The 23,385-nt window shown below is 47.9% G+C and overlaps 6 protein-coding genes across 9 annotated transcripts; 3 read left to right on the top strand and 3 right to left on the bottom strand.

Annotated features, from left to right (window-relative positions):
- The first annotated feature begins 238 nt into the window (after positions 1-238).
- Positions 239-6,306, top strand: LOC131262885 (major facilitator superfamily domain-containing protein 6). 4 transcript variants are annotated; one of them, XM_058264975.1, is made up of 8 exons: positions 1,167-1,264; positions 1,437-1,761; positions 2,194-2,369; positions 2,566-3,360; positions 3,437-3,606; positions 3,679-3,982; positions 4,120-4,297; positions 5,994-6,306. In XM_058264975.1, the coding sequence occupies exons 2-8, from the start codon at positions 1,695-1,697 to the stop codon at positions 6,083-6,085; spliced, it is 1,782 nt and encodes a 593-aa protein (XP_058120958.1). In that variant the 5' UTR covers positions 1,167-1,264; positions 1,437-1,694; the 3' UTR covers positions 6,086-6,306. The 4 variants fall into 4 exon arrangements, with proteins under 4 accessions (XP_058120957.1, XP_058120958.1, XP_058120955.1 ...); XM_058264974.1 differs by lacking the exons at positions 1,167-1,264; positions 5,994-6,306 and adding an exon at positions 239-333 and having other exon boundaries at positions 4,120-4,961; XM_058264972.1 differs by lacking the exon at positions 5,994-6,306 and having other exon boundaries at positions 4,120-4,961.
- A 16-nt stretch (positions 6,307-6,322) lies between these two features.
- LOC131262884 (biogenesis of lysosome-related organelles complex 1 subunit 6) lies at positions 6,323-9,183 on the bottom strand. The gene is made up of 5 exons (XM_058264971.1): positions 9,057-9,183; positions 8,854-8,976; positions 8,684-8,768; positions 7,029-7,115; positions 6,323-6,946 (listed from the first exon to the last, which is right to left on the bottom strand). Exons 1-5 carry the CDS (start codon positions 9,068-9,070, stop codon positions 6,830-6,832), a joined length of 426 nt encoding a protein of 141 aa, XP_058120954.1. The 5' UTR covers positions 9,071-9,183; the 3' UTR covers positions 6,323-6,829.
- Positions 7,222-8,215, bottom strand: LOC131262883 (protein KTI12 homolog). Its single transcript, XM_058264969.1, has 2 exons — positions 7,573-8,215; positions 7,222-7,512 (listed from the first exon to the last, which is right to left on the bottom strand). The coding sequence occupies exons 1-2, from the start codon at positions 8,149-8,151 to the stop codon at positions 7,228-7,230; spliced, it is 864 nt and encodes a 287-aa protein (XP_058120952.1). The 5' UTR covers positions 8,152-8,215; the 3' UTR covers positions 7,222-7,227.
- Positions 9,184-9,494: 311 nt separating the features above from the next.
- LOC131262104 (exosome complex exonuclease RRP44) lies at positions 9,495-12,703 on the top strand. Its single transcript, XM_058264027.1, has 2 exons — positions 9,495-9,541; positions 9,676-12,703. The coding sequence occupies exon 2, from the start codon at positions 9,733-9,735 to the stop codon at positions 12,634-12,636; it is 2,904 nt and encodes a 967-aa protein (XP_058120010.1). The 5' UTR covers positions 9,495-9,541; positions 9,676-9,732; the 3' UTR covers positions 12,637-12,703.
- A 640-nt stretch (positions 12,704-13,343) lies between these two features.
- Positions 13,344-16,243, bottom strand: LOC131262105 (N-alpha-acetyltransferase 60). The gene is made up of 5 exons (XM_058264028.1): positions 15,838-16,243; positions 14,716-15,016; positions 14,425-14,645; positions 14,242-14,352; positions 13,344-14,119 (listed from the first exon to the last, which is right to left on the bottom strand). The coding sequence occupies exons 1-5, from the start codon at positions 15,855-15,857 to the stop codon at positions 13,981-13,983; spliced, it is 792 nt and encodes a 263-aa protein (XP_058120011.1). The 5' UTR covers positions 15,858-16,243; the 3' UTR covers positions 13,344-13,980.
- A 455-nt stretch (positions 16,244-16,698) lies between these two features.
- Positions 16,699-23,257, top strand: LOC131262402 (nucleoporin Nup188). The gene is made up of 6 exons (XM_058264395.1): positions 16,699-16,793; positions 16,917-17,136; positions 17,207-21,214; positions 21,291-21,578; positions 21,703-22,086; positions 22,160-23,257. The coding sequence occupies exons 1-6, from the start codon at positions 16,768-16,770 to the stop codon at positions 23,102-23,104; spliced, it is 5,871 nt and encodes a 1,956-aa protein (XP_058120378.1). The 5' UTR covers positions 16,699-16,767; the 3' UTR covers positions 23,105-23,257.
- Positions 23,258-23,385: the final 128 nt, after the last annotated feature.

Below are 23,385 nucleotides of genomic sequence, written 5' to 3'. Positions count from 1 at the left end.
TTGATCGCACATGACTCGCCTTCTTCGATCGTCCATGCTGCAAACGTAGAGATTCCTACTCTCAATCTTATCAACGACGCACGGGCGGTTCATTCGAACGGGTGGTGATAACCGTGGTTCATTGGCAGCAATGTGCTGCCACCCGCTGTAGGAGGATGAAGATGGTCCTACCGCACTCCAGATAGCCAGTGTGGTGACAAACGCCATGTGAATCGGTCGGAATCTGTGTCCACAGAGTGCCATCATTATTGTGTAGTGTTGTCGCTAAGCTTGCTCCGATGCTATTTCGGTTCGTTGACCAGCATCACATCACACAAGCAATTAGGCAGGCGGGTTCGTATCCGTGAAATCCGGAGGTCATCTCAATTGAACTGCTTAGCGAACCATTCGTGTATAGAGTGCGATTGTCCAGCTATCAATTGATGTTCAGCGATCAGACACGGTCCATAGGGTCAACGCGACGGTTTGAATCGAACCGCCATTCGTCAACCGCCTGCGAGCGGTCCTTATCAGTCGATAGATTTCGTTTAACCAGCTATTTGCATTGGCGATTGGGTACGGAATTCCGTGATTGGTTACATTGTACCTTATCCATTGATACCTAACCAGCTGACAAGCGGGTTAAAAATATCTCATATCGTCCGCAGCGTGTGGATTCCGCTTAGCTTCATCGATTTAATGGAGAACCACAATGCAAACATGTTATGTTTAAGTAATGCATAGGTCACCAAACACAGAGAGAAAGTCTTTTACCATTATTGATAACTTATCATCGTAATGGGTTCGTTTTTTTGAAACGTACTTGCAAACTGCATAAATCCTGTCTTTCCAAAATTCATTGATAGCATGTATGTATGCTGTGGGATTTTCCTATCCATATTACTGAGTTTTTGATAAAGAAAGTCTAAATTTGATTTCCAGAAAAGAAAATAATATTTAATTTTTTTTATTTATTTAAAAAAATAAGCACGCTTCCTGTGCGCATCACCACGTGCAAACTCGCTGTAAACATTGTAGTAACCTTGTGCCCTACTAAAAACAGCACTTTCTGACAACTGCAACTGCTGTCGGCGACTGTGTGTGAGAGAGAAAGAGACGTTGTTGCATAACAAAGTTGTAGGGAGTTGTAAACTCGATCCGGTGCAGCTGCCAGAAGCAGTGTGCATTTGTCCATTGTGCGGGAAAGAGGTGCATCAGCAACAGCTTTCGGTGACGGGAAAGTGGCGGTGTGCTGGAAAATTAATAGGCAAAAAGTTGGCAATCTGTGCGTGCAAAACATAAACAAACCCTTAATCAAGCAGGCCGGTTGTTCGATGCCGGTAGAAACAAAGCTTGCACAAAGTTTCTCCCGTTCGCGTGGCTAAAGAAGTGTCTTGCTTGGTGTAATTGCGTTTAATTTACCAACGAGAGTGTGTTTTGTTGGCTTTCCTTTTCAGCTGAGGTGCCCCGAACGAAGCTGAAGAATCTTCCCGGTTTGTAGTGCTGTAATAATCGCCTTAAAATGAACTGACAAGCAATAAAACAGCATTACCGTAACGAGTGATACTAAAGTGGTACCACATCACCATCGGCTGTTCAGAACGGAACAGTACCACCGTCAGGGTGATTTCGTTGCAGAAAGTGCTTCCGCACACACTTCTCCTAGCTAGGAGGGAGTTTTTTCGCTTTAAAGTGACCCTTAAAATTCACACACGATGGTGAAATTGGAGATCAACAAAAAGTTGCTGCCGATGAAGGCGCACTACTTCCTCTTCAATGCAGGTAAGCCGGTCAGAAGATAACGATGGTGGTTATGGTGCTTCGAAGGAAGTAGAAGAAGCACATGGCTTCCAGGGTGCGCGATGGATGATTTACGGATGGACGGTGCCATCTTCTCTGCCAGCCCTTCGGGGAACCGAAAACCGGTTTTATCCCTTGGATGAAGCAGTTCAAAATTGCGCATTTTGAATGAATAGAACCGCGGAAACAAATGCCTTTTTGTCTAAGAAGCAGTAGTTTAACGAATGATTAAAATAGAATGAAAAACTGCATTATGTAAGAAAAGTCTTCTCCAAACTGGGTCACCGTAAGAAGGTTCCCTGTAAAGGCAGCAGCAGCAGCAACCAACTGAACGACACACGTGGCGCCGGCATAAGAAATGATAAAAGTACTTTTATCGTTATCCATCTAACTACGATTGTTGCTACTCCGTAGGAACGGCTCCGGTTGTGCCTTTTATGCCGACACTGGTTCGGCAGCTGGGTTTCTCGACGGTGATCGTCGGAACGATATACACCGTCCTGCCGATCGTGGGTATGCTGGTGAAGCCACTGTTCGGCATGATTGCCGATCGGTTCCAGCGCCAGAAGTTGCTGTTTTTGATATTTCAGGTAAATTTATCTAATGAAATATGTGTGCTTAAAGAAAATAAATTCCAGAAACGTTTCAATTGCTCAAGTTCGGAATTTCGCGAATATTTTCCTGATCTGATTCCCAGCTCGCAGCGGGGAATCGTCTGGAACGAAACAAGTAAACCATAGGAGGCTATTGCTAATTTATGTTTATCCCATTGCTCCCCACACGCAGATCCTGACGGCTGTTCCATTCTTTCTCATCATGTTCATACCGGCCATCCCGCAGGAAGCGACCGTCAGCTTCCACTGCCACGAAGGAGTCAACAATCTTCGGTACTGCCCGGAGAACGGCACATACATTGACAAATGCCTGGTGGATCGAATCACAACGAACGACGGTAATGCGTCGATGCTGTGTGATCTCGAATGCCGCACCGAACCGTGGATGTGGGAAACGGTGTGCAAGCACTGGAACGTCACGGCCTACTGCGACGAGAAGAACATTCCCGCCGACCGCCTCCTGAGGCTGACGGGCGTCGTGCCTAACAAACAAATCGACCTCATCGACGAGTGTCTGTTCTTCATGGTGGCACACGGCCAGATGGACGGCCAGCAGGTGCCACTGTACTGTCCGGCAAACGAGACCGACTTCCGCACCAGCTGCCAGGTGCAGTGCAACAACGAGGAGGTGATGGATACGATCACGCACGCAAAAATACCGGACAGTGCCGTCACGGGGCTGTACCAATTCTGGCTGCTGTTCATCTTCCTTATCATGAGCTGGGCCGGTATGGCCGTGGTCGTGAGCGTGGGCGATGCGATCTGCTTCGAGATGCTCGGCGACAAGCCACATCTGTACGGCAACCAGCGGCTGTGGGGTTCGATCGGTTGGGGCACGGTGTCACTGTTTGCCGGCTTTCTGGTAGACACCCTCTCCGAGGGTAAGCTGACCAAGGACTACACGGTCGTGTTTTACATGACCGTCGTACTGATCGGGTTCGATATGCTCTGTTCGTCCAAGTTACAGGTAAAGTACAATATACTTTTCGAGACATCCCAATGCAATGGCAATAGCTTCTCACTTGGCCTACTTTGACTTGTAGCACACACAAACTCGACTTTCGACCAGCATCGTGAAGGACGTTGGGCAGATATTTACCAGCTTCCGCATCGTAGTTTTCTTCGTTTGGTGCGTCCTGATCGGGTTCGGTACGGCATTGATATGGAATTTCCTTTTCTGGCATCTGGAGGACCTGGCAAGCGTACAGGAAGGGTAAGCCAAGCAGTAACCCGTGTATCGCCGTGTTTTTCTTAATGTATCCCGTTTGTCCCACTTCGCCTGCAGCTGTGACCACTCGACCTGGATCAAAACGCTCGAAGGCATCGTCATGTCGATTCAAACGTTCGGCGGTGAGCTGCCATTCTTTTTCCTGTCCGGAAAGATTCTCAAACGTATCGGACACATTCATGCGATGAGCCTGGTGCTGCTCGGTTTCGGTGTGCGCTTTCTACTCTACTCGCTGCTCAGCGATCCATGGTGGGTCATACCGATTGAATTCATGAACGGTATCACGTTCGGGCTGTTCTACGCGACGATGGCCTCGTACGCCAGTATCGTTGCACCGCCCGGAACGGAGGCAACGATGCAGGTAAGACATTTTAGTCTACTATCTCTTCGAAACAAAAGTTTCATAGTAAATATATTTCAAGAGAGCCCAGTGTTATCAGTCAACTAATAAAATCGCATTAATTCCCTCTTTCCTTCCCGCCGCCCCCCCCCAAAAAGGGTCTCGTCGGTGCCGTGTTCGAAGGTGTCGGCGTTTCACTCGGTAGCCTGTTGGCCGGAAACCTGTTCAACAACATCGGTGGAAGCGCAACCTTCCGCGCGTTCGGCATCGCGGCGCTACTACTGTTCGTGCTGCACGTGATTGTACAAATACTGACCGATCGTTTCGGTGCCCAGGGTAAGCAACAGCAGGCGGCAAAAACGGGGAACGGGGAACTGGACGATGGGCACACGACCAACGGTGGCGTGATGGCGGCCAAAACGAACTCCATCCTGTCCGACTCGACCGTGCAGGAGGAACTGCACTGCGACACCGACGATAAGGGTCAGCTCAAGCTGGTAGAAAAGCCACCCACCAACGGAGAGGTGGGGGGGAATGAAACTGCCGCTATCGCAAACGGCAAAGCGCTGCCAACTCGGGACCCGGGTTCACTGTACGAAGTGCCATTAAATTAAACCATTTTTCTTGCCCCGTTTTAATTTGCCAGGCTTCACACCCACACCCACATTGAGGTGACCGAGTAGAGAACTGAGGATGGGTTTACCCCATCGCAATTGCACCGATCAATCATTTCCATTCTTTAGGAACAATATATTAATGTGTAAGAAACGAACTCAAGGATCGTACAAAACGTTATACCCAACGATTATGCAGGGCTGCACTTTCTTTTCCTTATCGACTTTTTCTTTCGTTATCTGTTTTTGCGTTTCAAATTCGTTTTTCGGTAGGCTTAGGAAACGAAAAGATGCATGGAGTTTTTCCACTGCATTGCGTTTATTTTTCTCCACTTGTTTAATTCCGTAGTTTAGAGCCGGTAATAAACACGATTGTATGTACTGTAGCCCTCCAAGGTTGAATAATTTATTTAAAGAGGCATGTGCGTGAGTTGGAATATCCACCACTTGGTTCCCACTGGGCTGAACCGTTGACCCTCCGTTTGTGAAACGGCATATGCAAGTGCAACAATCAACGTCTTTGTGCCGCATTATCATCTCCATCCCAAGGTGGGTTAGTAGCAAAATCGAAAGTAAAACAAACTTTCGTGCCGTATCGTACAACGCAACCTCCTTATGTGCGGGTGTTGTTCTTTGCTTTCTTTTCACTAAAAGTAGTAGTTGAAAGAGTAGCTTAAATGTTTCTTTTCTTTGCTCGTTCGTTTGGATTGCTTTCCCACAAAAACACCCGCCCTAAACACGCCACGAAGCGAAAGAAGGCGATCCATATCCTTTCGATGCTAGCCCCTGACTGCTCGGCACCGGATTGAATTCCGGGCCGTTTTGAACGATTGTGGTTAGCACGCCACGGACACGCGCTCTGGAAATCGAATTCGATAAGCTCAATCTGTCCCCGAACGCCACCCCGGGGAGGGAGTACTTTTGAACTACACAGTGTTTACTGCCCTGTCATGCTGCACCATCCCTACACGTCGTATCTTGTTATAATAAGGCATTCAAAATTATCTGTAAATAACGCCAACACTGGTCGACCCCGGTCTGTGCCTATCTTTACGAGCGTGCCAAATGACCGCTCTAAATAGCAGAGAAAACATACATATGTAAAGATACTTTGTAGTTCCACTTTAAGCGCAAAACCGGGTATTAAAGACAGAGGAGGGGGAGAGGCGAGATAAGTGTTTGAAAGACACAACATTTATCATCATCAATTGTACCGACCACTATTCCGCATGTGCTCTATTAACGGTCCCACAATGCTTTTCGGTCGTCATGGGTTCCTTAGATTTTAGATTCCAATTCCTTGTGCATGCATTGCTGGTTATTGCATGGAAACGCATGTGCTACTAGGATCTGTTGCTCTATCCTTAAGCTTTTTCAGCTTTATTTAACCGATTGTTTTCGTCGCATTTTTGTTTTAGAACCCCGAATCGGATACGCCGCACCACGGGAAGCCCTGGAAAATCTTGAGGATGATCAACCGATCGTACGCACCGGCAGCGTTCCAAAGTAGCAGAAAACAGAGAACGATCTGTAGCGACTGATGACTGACGAAACGAGCACACATCGTTTTAACTGAGTGGGTAGCTTCGGGCATTTACTATTCCTAGTACAGAATACAACATTCCGGTATTCCGGTGTGTGGCCGGGAGTGCGGTGTAAGGTAGAACATTTTACTAACAGTTTTAAGAAAAAGCGGAGACAAAATATAAAAAAGTGACGAAAAATAATTTCAACCCAGTTACCGTTGCTCGGTGTTTGATTGTTTTCATTTATTTGATTGATTCCATTTGTTTTGCTCAACAGTACAGGGGGTTCTTCTTTGGGTTGGGGGGTAAAATATTAAACATCTTTCGGGTTTCAATTTTTTTTGTTTTTCCTCTTATTTTTGTCTTTACTGTTTGGCAATAACTGTCCCAGTCTTTGACTGCTCGATCCTCCTCCATCCCATCTCCAACTGCTTCTAGGCACGGTTACACTAATATTGTATTGAAATATTCTGACCTATCGTCTTTCCGGTACACGTCTCATACACCCTCAGCCTTCTATTCTATTGCTTCGATAAGAAAACGACCCACTTCCAGTGTGTGCTCTCATGCGTATCATTCCAGCACGTTGTTTGCGCTACGCCAAGGGACAATAATCCCCCGCACTGTCCGCTTTGAGAGAGAGAAAACTTTTATATGCAAATGTAAACCTCTACCCAAGCGCGACCGTGCGTTTTGCTGGCACAGGCCAGGGCAGGTTTTCGCGTACTCTAGGACTTGCGCGATGTTCGTTTGCTGCTGGCCACGAGGGATTCTTCGTAGTGTAGCTGCTGCAGTTTCGTTGCACATTGGTTTACTTTGAGCTCCTGAATTTCTAGCGCCTTTGCCTGGTGGTGGAAGGAAAATCGTAATGGGAATTTTATTCGTTTTCTGATAACGCAACACACAACGGGATCGAATCATCGTTACCCTGAGATTCTTGGTACGCTGATGAATCTGATGCATTTGCATTTTGATGCGCGTTATCTTTTCTCTGTACGCTTTCACCTTCAGCACCTTGAAAAATGAAATAATCCATATGTAAAAATAGCATGTTATGTTACAATGATATATAACATTCAAAAATGTAAGAAAAAGTAATTCAAACACACGTTTCTTAAAGCTCTTTTCATGCATTGTTTGTATTGGTATTGAGAAACTGTACAAAAATGGCCGGTATTTTCTTGATGTCCGAGCTGACGTTGGTGTGCATCTTAACGTAGTTCAAAAATTGTCTTCGATGTCTGTTCAATTGCGCCACGCTCATGTTCGGCGGAACCTCTGCGCGCATTCCAGCCTGGGGAATTTCCACCGGGCCATCCAAACCAATTTTCCTGGCGGCCGCTATCTGATCGATGATCGTTTGTGTGGTTTTGTCCAATTCGAACAGAAAGTTGGTTGCACTCAGTGGCATCTATGAAGAGAAATGGAAAACGTTAAAAAATGAACAACAATTGGCGAGGCATTCACTAACGTTCTGTGTTGCCAAATTCGGAGGCAACGGTGCCTGCTCGTAAAGGGCTCCATTGATTCGGGACAATTCCAACGTCTCATCGCCGTAAATGGTAAACAGTGGGCGATCCCACCGGCTAGTGTCCTGCGGCTCTTCATACCGCTGGCAAAGTGCATCGAAAGTCTCTCCATCGAGTGCGTTGCTTGAGTTTGTTTCATTTTGTACAATCTCCTCCCGACGGGCGTTCCGTTGCTCGAGGGTCATCGCGCAGTAGACCGTGCACTGCGTCGTGCGGGCGTTCTTGCTCACACAGTATATTTCATACCGGTACCCTTTGATGTAGTTTGCACCGTCGATAATGACGAGCGACGATTTGGACAACAGTTTCATGGCTTCCGACTTCAGACTGGCTCGGATCTGTTTCTCCTTCGTCGTGTCGATGAAGCTTTCCTTTACGCCGTACCCGGAACGCTCGATGCATTCCGCCTCGGACACGATGTGTACCGGTCCCTTGCCACTGTCAGTGAAGTACTTTGCCAACTCATTGGCCCGGGTGGTTTTACCACTACGCGGCAATCCGGTGATCACTATAAGAGGCATTTTGTTGGTCTGAAATTAACTTTATCTTTCCTGACCGTGCGGGACACTTTCTCACTGTGTTTTGGTTTTCACGTATCAGCATGTTTACTTCACATGTTTTGACAGACCCGAACGGAACCGAAGAAACGTCAACCAAGGACATACCGATGCAATTCTTAACCCGAAAATGTAAATTACCCGATTGCGTGGGAGGATTACATGTTTTTAATGGAAATAAGCCTGAATCAATCTAGCTTGGCTTTGCCGGTAAGCCATGAAGAGAGTTTCAATGTTTTAAATTCAATGAACCTTAAATTATATATTCCGATTTGAAGCATATGCTTATCTGCTTATAACTGGATGTTCCCCATAATTTACTTCATACATGTTTAACACTAGAATGGCCCTATGTTATCACTCCCCATATGATCACGACTGTGGTTTGTGGTTTTGCATCCACATAGATAATCCCGCCTGTGGATAACTGCACACGAAACTAATATGTTTTGCACTCGTTGCCAAAAAAAACACCTCTTCAGCATCACACTCTTACCATTTCGTTGACTTCTTGTGTTTGTTGACTGGAGAATGCATTCTTTTCACTGGTCATCGAAATTTGCAAATCATTTTGCTTGTTTCTGAAAGTGAATCGAAGGGGAACCATTAGCTGGAGTACAAAATGGATCGTACACCTCTGAGGTGCGTTCCTCGCTGATAGCTCACATCAGTTCTTTGAGGTTTTCTTTGACTTCCTTAAGCTTCGGTTCGTAGATCTGCAGCAGACCGGCGGAGAGGGCTTTAACCGTTTCGTTGTGCTCCTGAATGTCCTGGCTTTCGCTGTCCCAACTGGAACGGGTGAAAAATGTTCGTTGAATGATTGCAAAGAAACGGCAAACAGCAATAATAGTGCTGTGTGGGCAACTTACACTTCCTCAGACATGTTAGTCCTTCGCTATAGTGTGAGAATGCTAAAATCTGGCCAGGAATTGGATGGAAACACTAATAAAATACGACCAACAATAATTTACAAGTGGACTTTTGTTTTTATTTACATTCCATGCCAATCAAAGTGCATAGATTTATAAACATTACGAAGGTCGACATTGGCTGCGTACGTGACCAAGGTTCACATAAACACTGTATTATTTTTTTGTTTAGTTTAAAACGTAAAGTTCATAGAACATTTTGGCAAAATATTCTAAGAAATCAGAGAGGATCGAAATCTAATCCGGGGACCTCTCGAATAATAGACGTTCACCTGTATTGTACATCACAAGCTTCATCGAGTCGACTAATCTGTTCATCGATATTCCGACTGTCGACATCTCAAAGATGTTCATCGATCAGAACTGACATTTCCACAAGTGTGGTTTCAATGTTTCACAAACATTGCAGTTCATGCCGGGTTTTGGTGAGTATTTTAAAATTTTATTAATAATTGGATAATTAATCATGTTTTAATCTGCACTCCCAATGTCCACATCTGATGCAACAAAACATACAAACGAAACACGTAACAAAATCATCGGCGTTGATGCGGAAAAGTAAGGCCACGTTTTATCGAACAACATTGAGCCCCGAAGCGTGTGAGCAACCATCAACATGTTGACAAACAAAGTGTTTATGAAGAAAACCAAACGTGGTAATATTCTCAAGATAGTACGGGAACATTATCTGCGCGATGATATCTGGTGCGGGTCGGAAGCATGCAGGAAGTGCACACAGGGTGAAAACGGTATCCTGCTGGACGAGCTTCCGGAACCGGTCAGCGAGTTGTTCCCCTTTTCGCACTACCTGCTGCTGGACACAAACGTGATCCTGTACCAGATGGACCTGCTGGAGGAGAGTGCGGTAAGGAATGTTATCATTCTGAACACGGTGCTGGATGAGGTGAAGCATCGAAGCGCCCTGGTGTACAAAAGGCTGCGAGCGGTCTTGGCGTCGCCCGGTAAAAAGTTCTACACCTTCGTGAACGAGCATCACAAGGACACGTACGCGGAACGAATGCCGGGAGAATCGGCCAACGATCGAAACGATCGTATGATCCGGAATGCAGCCTTGTGGTACGAACAGCACTTGAACTCGGCCCAGGGAAAAAAGGCAAAGCCGAGGCCACGGATTGTGCTGCTTTCCGATGACGCGGATAACCGAAGCAAAGCGGTACAGTTGGGACTAAACGCGTGCTCTGCCTCGGAGTACATGAAAGCGGCCAAACAGGAGTACGCCCATCTGGTGGATAAAATCTCACAACGTGACGCAGTTGGTGAGAGTAAGGATCCACTGTTTCCCTCCCATCTGACGGCCACGCAGATTCACCAAGGCATCAAGAATGCCACCCTCATGCAGGGTGCTTTCTTAGCTTCCCGGGAAAACTTCCTCGAGGGGTACGTCCGGGTGGAGGGTGTCGAAAAACCTGTTCTCATCCAGGGCCGATTAAATCTTAACCGTGCCGTCGATGGGGATGTGGTCGCGATCGAGATGCTTCCGGAGCGCGAATGGAAAGCGCCCAGTGATGTGGTGCTGGTGGACGAACAGAACGATCCCGGTGATATGATCGAGCCGGATCCAACGTTCAACGAAAAGGCGCAGGCGGAGCGCGAGCCGACCGGCCGAGTGGTGGGCATCATAAAGCGTAAATGGCGCCAGTACTGTGGCATTCTGCTGCCAAGCCACATCCCAGGGTCGACGCGCCACATTTTCGTCCCAGCTGAAAGAAAAATTCCACGCATCCGCATCGAAACTCGACAGGCCGCTACGCTCCTTTCGCAGCGTATCATCGTGGCGATCGATCAGTGGCCACGACACTCGCGCTACCCACAGGGACACTTTGTGAGGGCGCTTGGTCCGATCGGTTCGAAAGAAACGGAAAACGAAGTGATCCTTCTCGAGCACGACGTCCCGCACGCTCGCTTCTCCGAGGACGTTCTTGCCTGTCTGCCCCAACTACCGTGGGTTATTACGGAGGAGGACCTAAAGAGTAGGGTAGATTTACGTGCGCTCACCATCTGCTCGGTGGATCCGCCCGGATGTACGGACATTGACGATGCGCTACATGCTCGCCGGCTCCCGAACGGTAACATTGAGGTTGGCGTACACATTGCCGACGTGAGCCACTTCATCCGACCGGGCAATGCGATGGACCGGGAGGCGGCAAGTCGCGCCACGACGGTCTATCTGGTCGACAACCGCATCGACATGGTGCCGGAGTTGCTCAGCTCGAATCTCTGCTCGCTGCGTGGTGGCGAGGAGCGGTTCGCTTTCTCCTGCGTGTGGGAACTGGACGATGAGGCGAAGATAAAGCACGTCAAGTTCCACAAGAGCGTAATCAAGTCGAAGAGTGCGCTCACGTACGAACAAGCGCAACTAATCATCGACGATGCGAAACAGCAGAACGATGTGGCTATTTCGTTGCGGCTGCTGAACAAGCTCGCAAAGGTGCTCAAACAGCGCCGCACGGATAATGGGGCGCTCGTGTTGGCCTCGCCCGAGATTCGCTTTCAGGTCGACAGCGAAACGCACGATCCGATCGACGTGAAGGCAAAGCAGATGCTGGAAACGAACTCGATGGTGGAAGAGTTCATGTTGTTGGCGAACGTGTCCGTGGCGGAAAAAATCGAACAGGAGTTCCCCGAGTGTGCCATGTTGCGCCGGCATCCGTGTCCTCCGCAGAACAACTACGAACCGCTGATCAAGGCGGCCAAACATCAAGGATTCGATATCATCACCACTAGCGGGAAGCAACTGGCGACCAGCCTGGACGAAGCGGTCAAACCGGAAAATCCCTACTTCAATACCATGCTGCGCATACTGGCCACCCGGTGCATGATGCAGGCGGTCTACTTCATCAGCGGCACCCTGCAGCGAGATGAATTCTTCCACTACGGTCTTGCGGCACCGATCTACACCCATTTCACGTCCCCCATCCGACGGTACGCCGATATCATCGTGCATCGGCTGCTGGCCGCTTGCGTTGGGGCCGATTCGACCTACCCGGAGCTGCTGGATAAGAGGCTCAACTCGAACCTCTGCAACAACCTGAACTACCGCAACCGGATGGCACAGTACGCCGGCCGTGCCTCGGTTGCCCTACACACCCATCTGTTCTTCCGCAATCGGTCCGAGGACGAGCAAGCTTACATCCTTTTCATCCGCAAGAACGCCCTCCAGGTGCTGGTACCGAAGTATGGCTTCGAGGGCACAATCTACGTTACCGGCAGGAACAACGAGGAAATCAAAACGGGCGTCCGGTTCGTGTACGACGAAGAGGAGCAGACGCAACGCTGCGGTGACGTCGTGTTCCGGGCGTTCGATCCGGTCACTGTGCGGTTGAGTTTGGATTCGACCAACGTGCAGCACGAGAAGCTCGTATTTGAGCTGGTTGAACCGTACATTGAAGGGTTTAGCGTACCGAGAACGGCGAGTTCCGGCGACACGGAAGTACAACCGAAACGGAAGGGCGATCCTACGCCGGCAAAGTCCAAGAAGAAGAGTAAGAACGTCAAGTAAAATAGGACGATCTTTTCTGAAACCACCCCTTTCGAAGCTGAAAGAAAAGAAAGCAATGAATAAAGTTGTTCATTACACTATATTTTTGGCATAACTTTTCCACTAAACAACCTATGATGGCCGATTTAATAAAAAAAAACAAAACCTTATCGCCCATCGCTCAGAAAGTTTCCAACAATGGGAATAACATCTACACTCTTTGTCTTTATCCACTCGATAAATATCATCTTAGATATTACATAAAACATCCATGCGTTATTCCCTTGGGTTTTGTTTATCTTTTTTTTTGTCTGTTTGCGTTTGTCTTTTGTCGGATTTTTTGTGTGGTCATATCTCTAGATGCCATTAAAATGACCATCCCATTTTATTTTCACTCAACAAATATCCTATCGCATCCGCGTGCGGTACTGAACACCTTTTTAAATACTCAACAAAAACCGTGCCTGTATCTCTCTTCTCTCAGCGTCTCGGTTTGCGTCTGTTATCAACGTTTCGATACGTTTTTTTTTGATTTGTTGTTAAGCGTTTTCATAAAATAATAGCAATATTAAAACCGTATTAATCAACCTTCTTGATTACTACGAGGTTTACTGCCTCTACGAGGTTTTAGTATATATCTCGGGTATAAATTGTGCTACGTTTTTCTTTTCTCGCCGATTTCGTTAGTTTTATCTTATTTTTGCTTGTATTCTTTGTCTTTCACATGATTTGACTTAGATGTTCTGTTTATATTTGTTTTTTTTGCGTTCTTCCTGTTTAGATCCTTTCTCCATTATACGGCAATTTTCTTCTCTAGTTGGTCGATTTGCTTTATGTACAACTGCGATAAAAAAATGTTATATTGGTCTATTTCAATACAAATTATTCTATGTTTCTCAACTCGAGGCACTCGAGGAAGAATGAATTATCACAAACACAAAATGCTCGCCCCACTCTCTCACCGATATGATAACGAAGCTGCGGAGCTAGTAATTAACCCTTAAAGTAAAGAGGTTGATGGTGGTGCGTGTGTGGATGGTTTGAAAGTTTCGTGTGCTTGTGAGATCTTTAACAAACAAATAACATAAACGTGGTGAGGTGAGGATTAAAATAATAATACCAATCTACTGATGATCCGTTTGTTGAGCGCGTTAGACTGTTCCTTTTTGTCTTTTATCATAGTTTTTTTTTATAAAATCTATTATGTCGTTATCGTACGACATATACCGATGCTACGATCTTCCCACGGTGATCCTTCTTTTAGGGCAAGAAATGGTAAAACAGGTTCAACCGGAAACATTTATAAAACACAGTAGGCTAAAATCAAACAGAGTAGGCAAAATTATCCTGCGCTCCTGGCTGAAGCTAGTCGTCCTGCTGGAGGTTGAAGCGGCCGACCGTACGATAGCATACCCAGCGAAAGGCCGTTCGCATCCGACCACAGATCCACGGGCAAAGACCTCCGGCAGTTAGGATCTGCGAGCACCAGTACTTCAAATAATCGGTAAAGTTGGTGGTTAAGGAGATATTTTGCTTTTGGCTAGAGCAGCTTTCAATGAATGTTTAGATTACAATGAAAGCTTAATATTTAAGGCAGTTTGTAAATGTTGTGCTTGAAAAGGATATTATAAACTCCACGGAGAGTGGCCACCGTTGATGTAGGAGACGTATGTGAAACCATCTTTACACTTCCCTCGTATTGAGTAGTAGTAAGGCAGAAAGGAATGAAGAACGAACCTGTGGAATCGATAAAATTAAACGACATTTTTAAGCAAATCCCGTCTTCCACCCGATACCCCGTTTACCTACCCCCTTCGTTCGTAGAAAAGTATGGCGGTCCGGTTGGTGGTTAACACGTGCAGAAAAATAGCCTTCACCTTGTGCCGCTCGGCGGTCGTGAGGTGGTTGATGAGGGAGTCGAGCAGCAGTGACCCGATACCGTTCTGGCGGTACTTTCGGTGCACGCCGAGCGATAGAATGTATCCAATCTCTGCATCACGTCCCATGGATTCCGGAAGAATGCCTCGATCCTTTAGTGAAGCGAAGGAAAAGCCATTAAAATGTATGTCAGAAAGGAAAAAAATGTTTTAATTTGTTTACCTCTTTGTTGAGTTTGTTGTACGATTTTATTTCGGCCACTATCAATCCAATGATACTGAAATTGTACACCGCGGCTAGGGCGTAAAATCGCGTGCTGGACGTTATGTCCACGTACCACGATAGCGGGTAGTCGATCGGGAACCAGTCCTGACATAAGGTGCGCACCTCCTCGAGATCATCCGGGCAGAGAAATCGAAGTTGCACATCATTCGCTGAACACAATGGTACCGAGGACGGGTATTCGTAGGACTTTTGCAGTCGCTCATTGTTCTTGGCATTCCCAAGGTGGTTCACGGGAAACCTGCAGCGAAAAGAAGTTACCATATTAACCACGTGACCGTACACGTTTCGTTATGTCAACAGAATGTGGCCATTTGGCCAAGCCGAACAAGGTGAAGCCATCGTGCTGTTCAAGGGTGCACGTCTATGAACCAGTTGGAATTTAAAATATTAAAACACCTCATTGCAGCTTGGTTCATGTTTTTCATTTACATTTAATCTATACAGTTCTTCCGCCATCAGATAACAAAGTAGCAAAGGGATTAAAAGAATAACATTAGAAAAGGAGAAACGAATACAGCGATTGCTAGTAGGAAGCGTTCGATGGTTGTGACCGCAGCCCTCTCCCTTGACTCTAACGGCGCGACTGTCGCCATCATCAATTACCATCGATTTAGGTGAACGCCAACAGCTAAATTGGCTGCCAGGCAACCGCGACTGCCCATAGAGCCCACGGCACCATCGTTTAAGCTACGGAAAAGGGCGCCTCTCAGATGGGGGGGTTGACAACCAGAACCAATTTACTGGTCAAATATTTGCTGCCAGAGTTTTGAACCTTGCGCCTTTCCGTCAACACCCGTCTGGCGACCCGTTTACGTCTGTGCATGCGCCAACGGGGCATTGTAGTTTATTTTGCAGTAAAAGTAAACAAAAACTGCACACGGATGAAGCTTTGATTGAGCATAGATGATGGGGTGACGATGGGACGGTGGCAGGAACAATGTCAAGTTGATTTAGTTTTACGACCTGCTAGATACCCCATTTTCTCATGCGAGATCGTTAATTGCTAACGAGTTAATGCGATATAAATAAACTGTTTTGAAACCTTCCATTTTGTCTTACCAGGTAAATGGTTGAGCCATTGAGGAATAGATTCTCAAACTCCGTCCGCGCTTTGGTTATGCCTTTCCTTATCAGAGATTTAACACCACACCACGCTGGTCAACTGATATCACATCGCCACTTCCCACCAAGCGTATCGGATGTAGTAGCAACATTCACCGCCTGTCTCTGGAGTGCCCCATTATCACTAGCACGTTCGTTTCAGCAGCGTTTTGTCACAGAAAATCTTTGACGACATTGTTATCACCACTTTAGCGATACTACCAACACCCGTATTGATGCTTTAATCGATTAATTATGTTTGCAAAAGAAGCTTTTTCGTCCCCTGCATCGGTAACGATCACAAATTTCGTTCTGCGGGATGAGCAGCTAATCAAAATCAATTAAAATTCGTTTCAGAACAATGGACAGCTCACTGACAGCTGACCTTGTTTTGGATTTTTGCAATCTGCCACAGTCTACGCAATGTGCGAGGTTGCGACTGAATCAAGGAATATTTCCTATCTCTGTTTTCCGTTTGTAATTTCTGAACACAAACAGATCATGCCGTCATATTATGAAAAATTCCATTTGCTTATGGGTTTGGCTATGCAACTCAAGATTAATAGAAAATGAAAAATTTGAAAAAAATCGGGCTCACAAGTTCAATTTGGTTTAAAACCAACCAATAAATTAGAAGAATTATGACTAAGACGGGTCGGTATTAAATTTGCGTAGTTTTCCAATCGTAACAGATAGTTTTATGGCTATTTTCATGGAAGTTATTTCTACACAGAAGTAGAAAACCATTAGGCACTTTCTATCAACTGTCACAACACAAAAGCGGTAAATTTGGGAATCAACCGAAGTCTGCGATTTGTATCAAAAGTTGCAGTAAAGTAGTTATAAAACGAGTTCCAAATTCGTTCATCATACAGTTTAATAGTAGAAATGGATGATATCAATGGAGATGTGATGTAAGTTGTCGAATGCTTTGCATACCTCTCCAGAGTGGGCCGAAAATGCGCACCACTTGGCATTGTTTACATCGACATAACCTCGTTGCCGCTATGCTTCGGTTTCTTTTTTTCGTTCCCTAGCCAATGGAAAAAGCTTTGGCAATTTGTTTCAGGAATACACTACGGTACACCCAATGCGGATGTTAAAGAAAAGTTACTGCAAGTTTCGAAAGAGCTGGTGGATGGTTTACTTCAGTATAAAAAGCCCAGTAAGGAGTCGGAAGATAAGTTACAGAAAATTATTAAAGACCGAAATCAGTTGAAGCTTCAACCGTTTGCGAATAAGTTGCACCAATATTTGGTAGGTCGTTAGCAAATGTGTATAGAAGTGCAAAGCTGTACTAATTACTCTTATTACACTTTCGTTGCAGGACATTGACGCCATCCAGTCATGGCAGATATTGTGTTTCTATTTAGTAAACGAGTACCGCGGTGCTGCCACAGCGTTGGCCGAGTACATTTCCGCGGAAACCTCGATGGTAAAGCTACTCCACGACATCTGGACGTATCATACGATCGAGCGTATGGCGTTGCTCAAAGTGGTGAAAAATCTGCTGGAGTATTTCCACTCCGGAAGCCACCCATACTCTAAGGAATATCGTGAGGTGGTGGAAAAGATTGGCCTGCCAGCGCTGCGGAAGTCATATCTTGCGCAACTGAAGTACCTAATTGTTGATTCAGTGAACGCCCAGAAAACGTCACCGAATGATATTATGCACCACCAATCGAAGGTGGTGTGTGCGGAACGACGGCTGCGGGAGACAAACGAAGTATTGCACATTCTTCTACTCATCGTGCACTACAGCGGCATCAGTCCGGAGGAGTTGGATCAATTGTTCAAGCTCTTCCGAGAGCACTCATTTGGCAAGCAGCAGGACCACCTGGACCCTGGGTCGGAAATTCACCTAGAGCTGGTCAAACGGATTACGTACAATGAGCTAGCGCTTGTCTTTCGAACGCTCGATCTTTCCGATAAATTCGACGACGCTGAATGGATCGAGAAAGTCGTGGCCGCGCTCGATGCACCAATCGTGTCATTGCATCAGTTCGTCGAGCATGGACCCCTGTTGCTCGTGTGGATGTTGTTCAACTTTCGTCTTCAGCATACCGTGGAGGATGAAGACGCCACGAGGCGTTACCAGCAGCTGGGCTCTCGTGCGGTTAAACTGGGTGTATTTGAGTACATGCATGCGATCGTCTCGCATCCGATGTTCAAGGATCAAAGTTTGCTATCGAGGATTGTTCGGAAATCTGTCTTCAATCATCTCGGTTTTCTGTGCCAACTATTCGACGCGGACGAATCGATTGCGCATCATAGTAAAATATACGATCTGCTTGCGGAACTCCTAACCTCACCAACGATAGCGACGGAGTTTTGCAAGACAGAAGATCATCCCATAAGAGCACTGTTCAATATCAGCTTGGAACAATTTCCGGTAGAGTTTATGCCCCTCTCGAAGGTTTCGTACGCGCTGGCCACGGCTGGTTCCACACAAAACGCCTACATCCAGGGGTTGCTGGAAAATCTACCCGTGTACACCGAGCTCTACAGCGGTGCCGATCGATACGAGGTGCGCAAGGCTTCCAGCACGAACGACGATGAGTTTGTCCTGTGCAGGGAGTACACACCATCACGAAAGATCAATTTCAGCATTCCCCGTGGGACGAAGTTGATCGTGCGTGACGTACACGGGCAGAAAACGTACATTCATTTCCGCACGCGGTACAATTACTTCAACGCCTTGCATCATGAAATCAACGAACTACTGCAGGATGCGGCAGACATGAGCACGCTTAACTCCGATCGCGTGCAGCGAATTGCCACCGGGCTGAAGTATCTGGCGGTGGCCGTTAAACGGATCCAGCAACCGCATGACATCTCCTCCGAAATGGTCCACCCGACGGAGATGGTGTTCGACGTGCTGCTGAAGTTTAAATCCATCCCCAATCCACCGCTCGATTTGCTGGTGCAGTGCTTGAATGTTTGCGCTGCCCTTGTGCCACTGTTCGAGCAGGAAATCTACACACGCATCATCAACCTGAACATACTTCCGTCGGTGAACAACGCCAACCTTAGCTATCAGGATTACGCGAACGGAGTAGGCTACGATTCGAGCCTCATCGGATACTACCTGATGAATGTGGAGAGAAACGCCGGCCGCTATCCGATACTGCTGGCGTACTTTAACTTCCTCCGCACGTACACCAAGCTGGGACGGGACAATGTGTTCGGCGTTGAGCTACCGGGTGCCATATTTCTCCTGCGCGAAGTGCTACCACACGCGAACAACTGGCGGTACGAAACCGGCTCCGACCGGTACCGGGTGATGGTGTTCGTGGTGCAGTACATCTACGACATCCTGCAGCTGAGCGAGGACAAGCTGCGGGGCGATTTCGCACGGCGCGTTTTGCGCGATGTGTGCATTTACAGCCTGCTGAATCGGGACAATGGGATGGTGCTGCTGAAAATCGTCGGCCTCGGCAATGGGTACCTGCAGGCGGTGATGGAACGCGAGCCGAACTGGATGCTGGTCCCGGAGCAGCAGCTCAACCTGATGATTCAGTACTCGATGACGATCTTGATGCAAATTTTAAAGCTGAAAAAGCACATCCACGAGTACGACCTTTCACCGCTGGAGTCTGCGATCTACACACAGCCGAAGCAGCGCGACACGCTGCGCATCATTCCCATGGTAACGGGGTACATGAGCAACATCTTCAATCCACGGCTGCCCATTCTTTCCTGTCGCCTGCTTCGACGGTTCGCCATCGAGTTTCGTATGTCGCTGCTGGCTTGCCTCGATATGGAACCGGACCAGATCCGGCACACATTCCTCGAGCGGCTGCACGACGCGATCGAAAGCGACGATCTGAAGCTGGCCGTGCTGGAGTTTGTCGAAGCGTGCGTCCACAAGCAGCCGGGACTGACGGAGGCGTTCTTCAAGGTGAACTACGGTAAGCGTGACCGACGGTTACTGCTCGGCGGAGGTTGTAAGGATGCCATGACGGGCGTAGGAAAAGGCCGGCCGAAAACGATGATGAACGCCGGTGTGCCGACGTACATGGAGGAGTTCCTGGAGGCGATTTCGGCCGATCCGAGCAAACTCGCCAGTCCGCTGTTGTCGCGCATCATGTCCTTGTTTCATGCGCTGTGGAAAAACAACATGCAGGCGCTGGTAAGTGGGCTGCTGCAAAAACCAAGCTTCTGGCCCTCACTCTGCAATCCACTGTTCAGTGAGCAGATCGCGACCAACGTGCGCTCGTACAGTCAGCTCTTCAATATACTCGGAATCGAGTTGTTCCGCGTCAGTCCGGCAGCTGGTGGTTCCAGGATGGATCCGGAGTTGGTGAAGGTGTTCGAGCGGTTTACCCAAACGCAGAGCGTATTCTCGCGGTGGGTCGATACGGTGCTGGATTTACCGAACGAAACAACGCTCGCAGCGAATTTGAGTGAGCAAAGCGATGGACACGAAGCGAGCCTAACGACATCTGCAAGTTCCACCTCGTGGTGCGACGACTACGAGCAAACACCTGACTGGCTTGGGCGGCTGCAATCGTTCAAGGATCTCATGGTGCTGATCTTGCGCAAGAAGGAACCAACCATTGCCATTCACGAGCGCTGTAAAGTGTACCTCGCAGAGCGGCTGCTTGTGGTACTGGTGGACCGTATCAAGCAGATACAGGACCTGCGCCCACTGATCGTACTGTCCGAGCTGTACTTGATCGTGCTGTCGGACTTTGACCACAAGTTCACCGACGACACGACCAAGGACGACCGGATGCTAGGGCAAACGGATACGCTGCTAAGTCTGCTAGCTGTGTCGTACGCGGACATTCACCAGCGTGCCCGGGAAGCACTGCTGGCAACCGCAATCAAGATCATAGAGCTGCAGTCCGATCGGCTGCAGCAAAATGGACCAATCGCGGCCGAATTCACCCGTTCCGCGGTCACAATCGCCGGCGAGGAGATATACACCCTCGAAATGGCTCTCCAAGCGAATGGTCTGAAGGCGAAAAAGCCCAGTGATGCGAGCGGCGAAAGGCAGTACAATTCCTTGCTGCTCGCGATCAATTTGCTGAAGCAGCTCATCATTAGCCTAGATCATCCGGACGTGGACAGACCGCAGTCGATCAGTTCCCGCGGGTGGGTGGGTTGGTTGGTGAGAGGGAAACTGTTCCAGCGGCTGCTAAGCATCACCGGTACGGTGCTACCCGAGTACGATCGACGGAAGCTTGCCATGGAGCTGCTGAACCTGTTGAACCTCCTGGCGGAGAGCGGGTGCTCGGAAGAGTTGCTCTTCAGCGACGTTGGGGACTATCTTTGGCTCAAATTGTTGCCGCCCAAGGAGCTCCTACAGCGTCCCTTCGTTAGCGCCAATGTAGGTGGATGGAAAAAAGATAAATCGGTTCCAAGAATCGGGTTTTCTCAATATGCCCGTTGTTGTTATTTTTCAGGAAACTCACCAACAGTGGCAAACGCAGGATTGGTGGCCAATCTACTCCAAGGGAATTGAACTGGTACGTTTGCTGCTGGCCAAGCATGGTTACCGGTTTCTGCGGGATGCGATATTCTTCGTCGGCATTCACGAGGAGTACCTCATGGACTCGCTGATGCTTGCCAAACAATCGCTCGAACCGAACGCGGTCGTTCTAATACGCGAAACACTGACACTGCTCTGCACGATGATGCAGTACGATAAAGAATGGCGCCTCGAGCACTCCCAGAGTATGCTGAATCTGATGGTAAGTGAATGCCGAGATCGAGCTCTTAATAACCCGAGTACGGTATTTTCTCTCATCGCATCCATTATCATGAATTCACGACCTTTTAATTTATATCTTTCTTCGACTATTTCGCTTTTCACAGCGTTGCACACAGATATTGCTCGACCATACCATATCCTTGCTGTACCGGCCGAAAATATTGAAACGGCTGACGACGGGTGCGGCCGACAATAGCAGCTTCATCCTACCCGAGCTGGACATGGACCCGATGCTCGACACCTCGGACGAGCTGGTGGGTGCGATGAACAATCTAATCGAGATCGTGACACTGTGCACCAGGTGTTTGTTGCTCTACAGCCCGCCCCTGCTTACGCTCCTGTGTAGTGTGGATTTCATTCCGAGCCAGTGGACACCCTTGATCGAGATACAGTTCGGTGCGCCAAAGATCAGTACCGACAACTACTCGCAGCTTAGTTTCGGTTCGTTGCTGCAGGCCGTTGGCATCTTTACAAAAGTGTTGAACTTGGTAGGTAACACCGTTGCAAGGACCGTTCACGACATTTGATTAATTCTCTCAACTCCGCTTTTCCGCCTTACAGCAACATTATGTGTTCACGGAAACCCCGTTGAATGAACTTCCGACCAACGAGAATGCCCCCGATGAACAGGATGTAATGGACGGTAGCATTGTGAGGTCCTCCTCGAGAGCGGGCCGGGTGGCACTGGGTGACACGCTGTCCCCTTCGTCACCCGTGGCATCTCGGGGTAAGCGAACGCAGTTTGCAAAAACCCTCTCGATGACGAGTGTCTCCAGCTACACCTCCACCAATGCCATCACGCTGTCCAACGAGCTGCTGTCCCATATGGACTCGAAGCTGTGCATTGGCGGACTGGAGGTCGTCCTAACACTTCTCGCATCGCAAAGCTTACTCGCGCTCAAGGACGCCAATCTGTCCCAGCGGGAGAAGCAGCTGATCAAGCGGGAACTTAGCACGGAACTGCTGATATTTCACGACTTCGTGAAGAAACGCATCCTAAAGGACGCGAAGAGCATTCTAGCGCGCAAAAAACACGGTGCCGTACCGATCTACAACGATACCGACTATGCGAACGACGCGATGGACACCGCTCCCAGCTACTCCGGTGCGAAAGAAGGCCAACAGCCAGGAAGAAAGCTATCGTCCACTAGCAAAAACTCGATGCGCATAAACGTGGTCCGAAAGATGCACTTGCAGCATCGACAGCATCAAACAACCGCGGAACAGCCTTCCCCGAGTGGCACCAGGGGCAGTCCTTCCACGCCGATGCTACGAGGAATCCTGAAACCGTCACCTTCGGCTTCGGCTAAACGGGTCATGTTCGACGACCAGGCGATGGATGACGATGCGAAAAGTATGGCCTTCCTAGAGCCGGAAGACGAACCGATATTCTTAGAGCCGGAAGAACCACGCTACACCGGGTTATCGTACGTACAACTGGTGGAGGAAGATTATCTGCACCTGCTGTCCAACGTGTTGCTCATTATCGGTCAAAGTGACAATTAGCGGGAAGGAGCTACGAATGGTCCCATTGCTTGTAACCTATCCGTTCAGTGTTCACCCGTGAGCCGCCCCCCGCCTTCCGTTAGGTGAGTCTGAAGGTAAAGTAAGGCTTACGAATAAACTGTTTCTTAACATATACTTGTACTTAAACTTGTACTGACCATTTATAGTGAAAGAATGGAACACTTGAAGGTGTTTAAAACAAATGTTGATTTGTTCACTTGATGTTGAACATCAAGTAGAAAACCCAAAATTCATTAAGCTAGGAAACAAATGTACAGGAT

This window comes from Anopheles coustani, chromosome 2, assembly GCF_943734705.1.
Source record: "Anopheles coustani chromosome 2, idAnoCousDA_361_x.2, whole genome shotgun sequence".
Lineage (NCBI taxonomy): Eukaryota > Metazoa > Arthropoda > Insecta > Diptera > Culicidae > Anopheles > Anopheles coustani.
The sequence above is the reverse complement of the archived record's forward strand: the minus strand, read 5'-3'. Positions and strand labels throughout refer to the sequence as shown.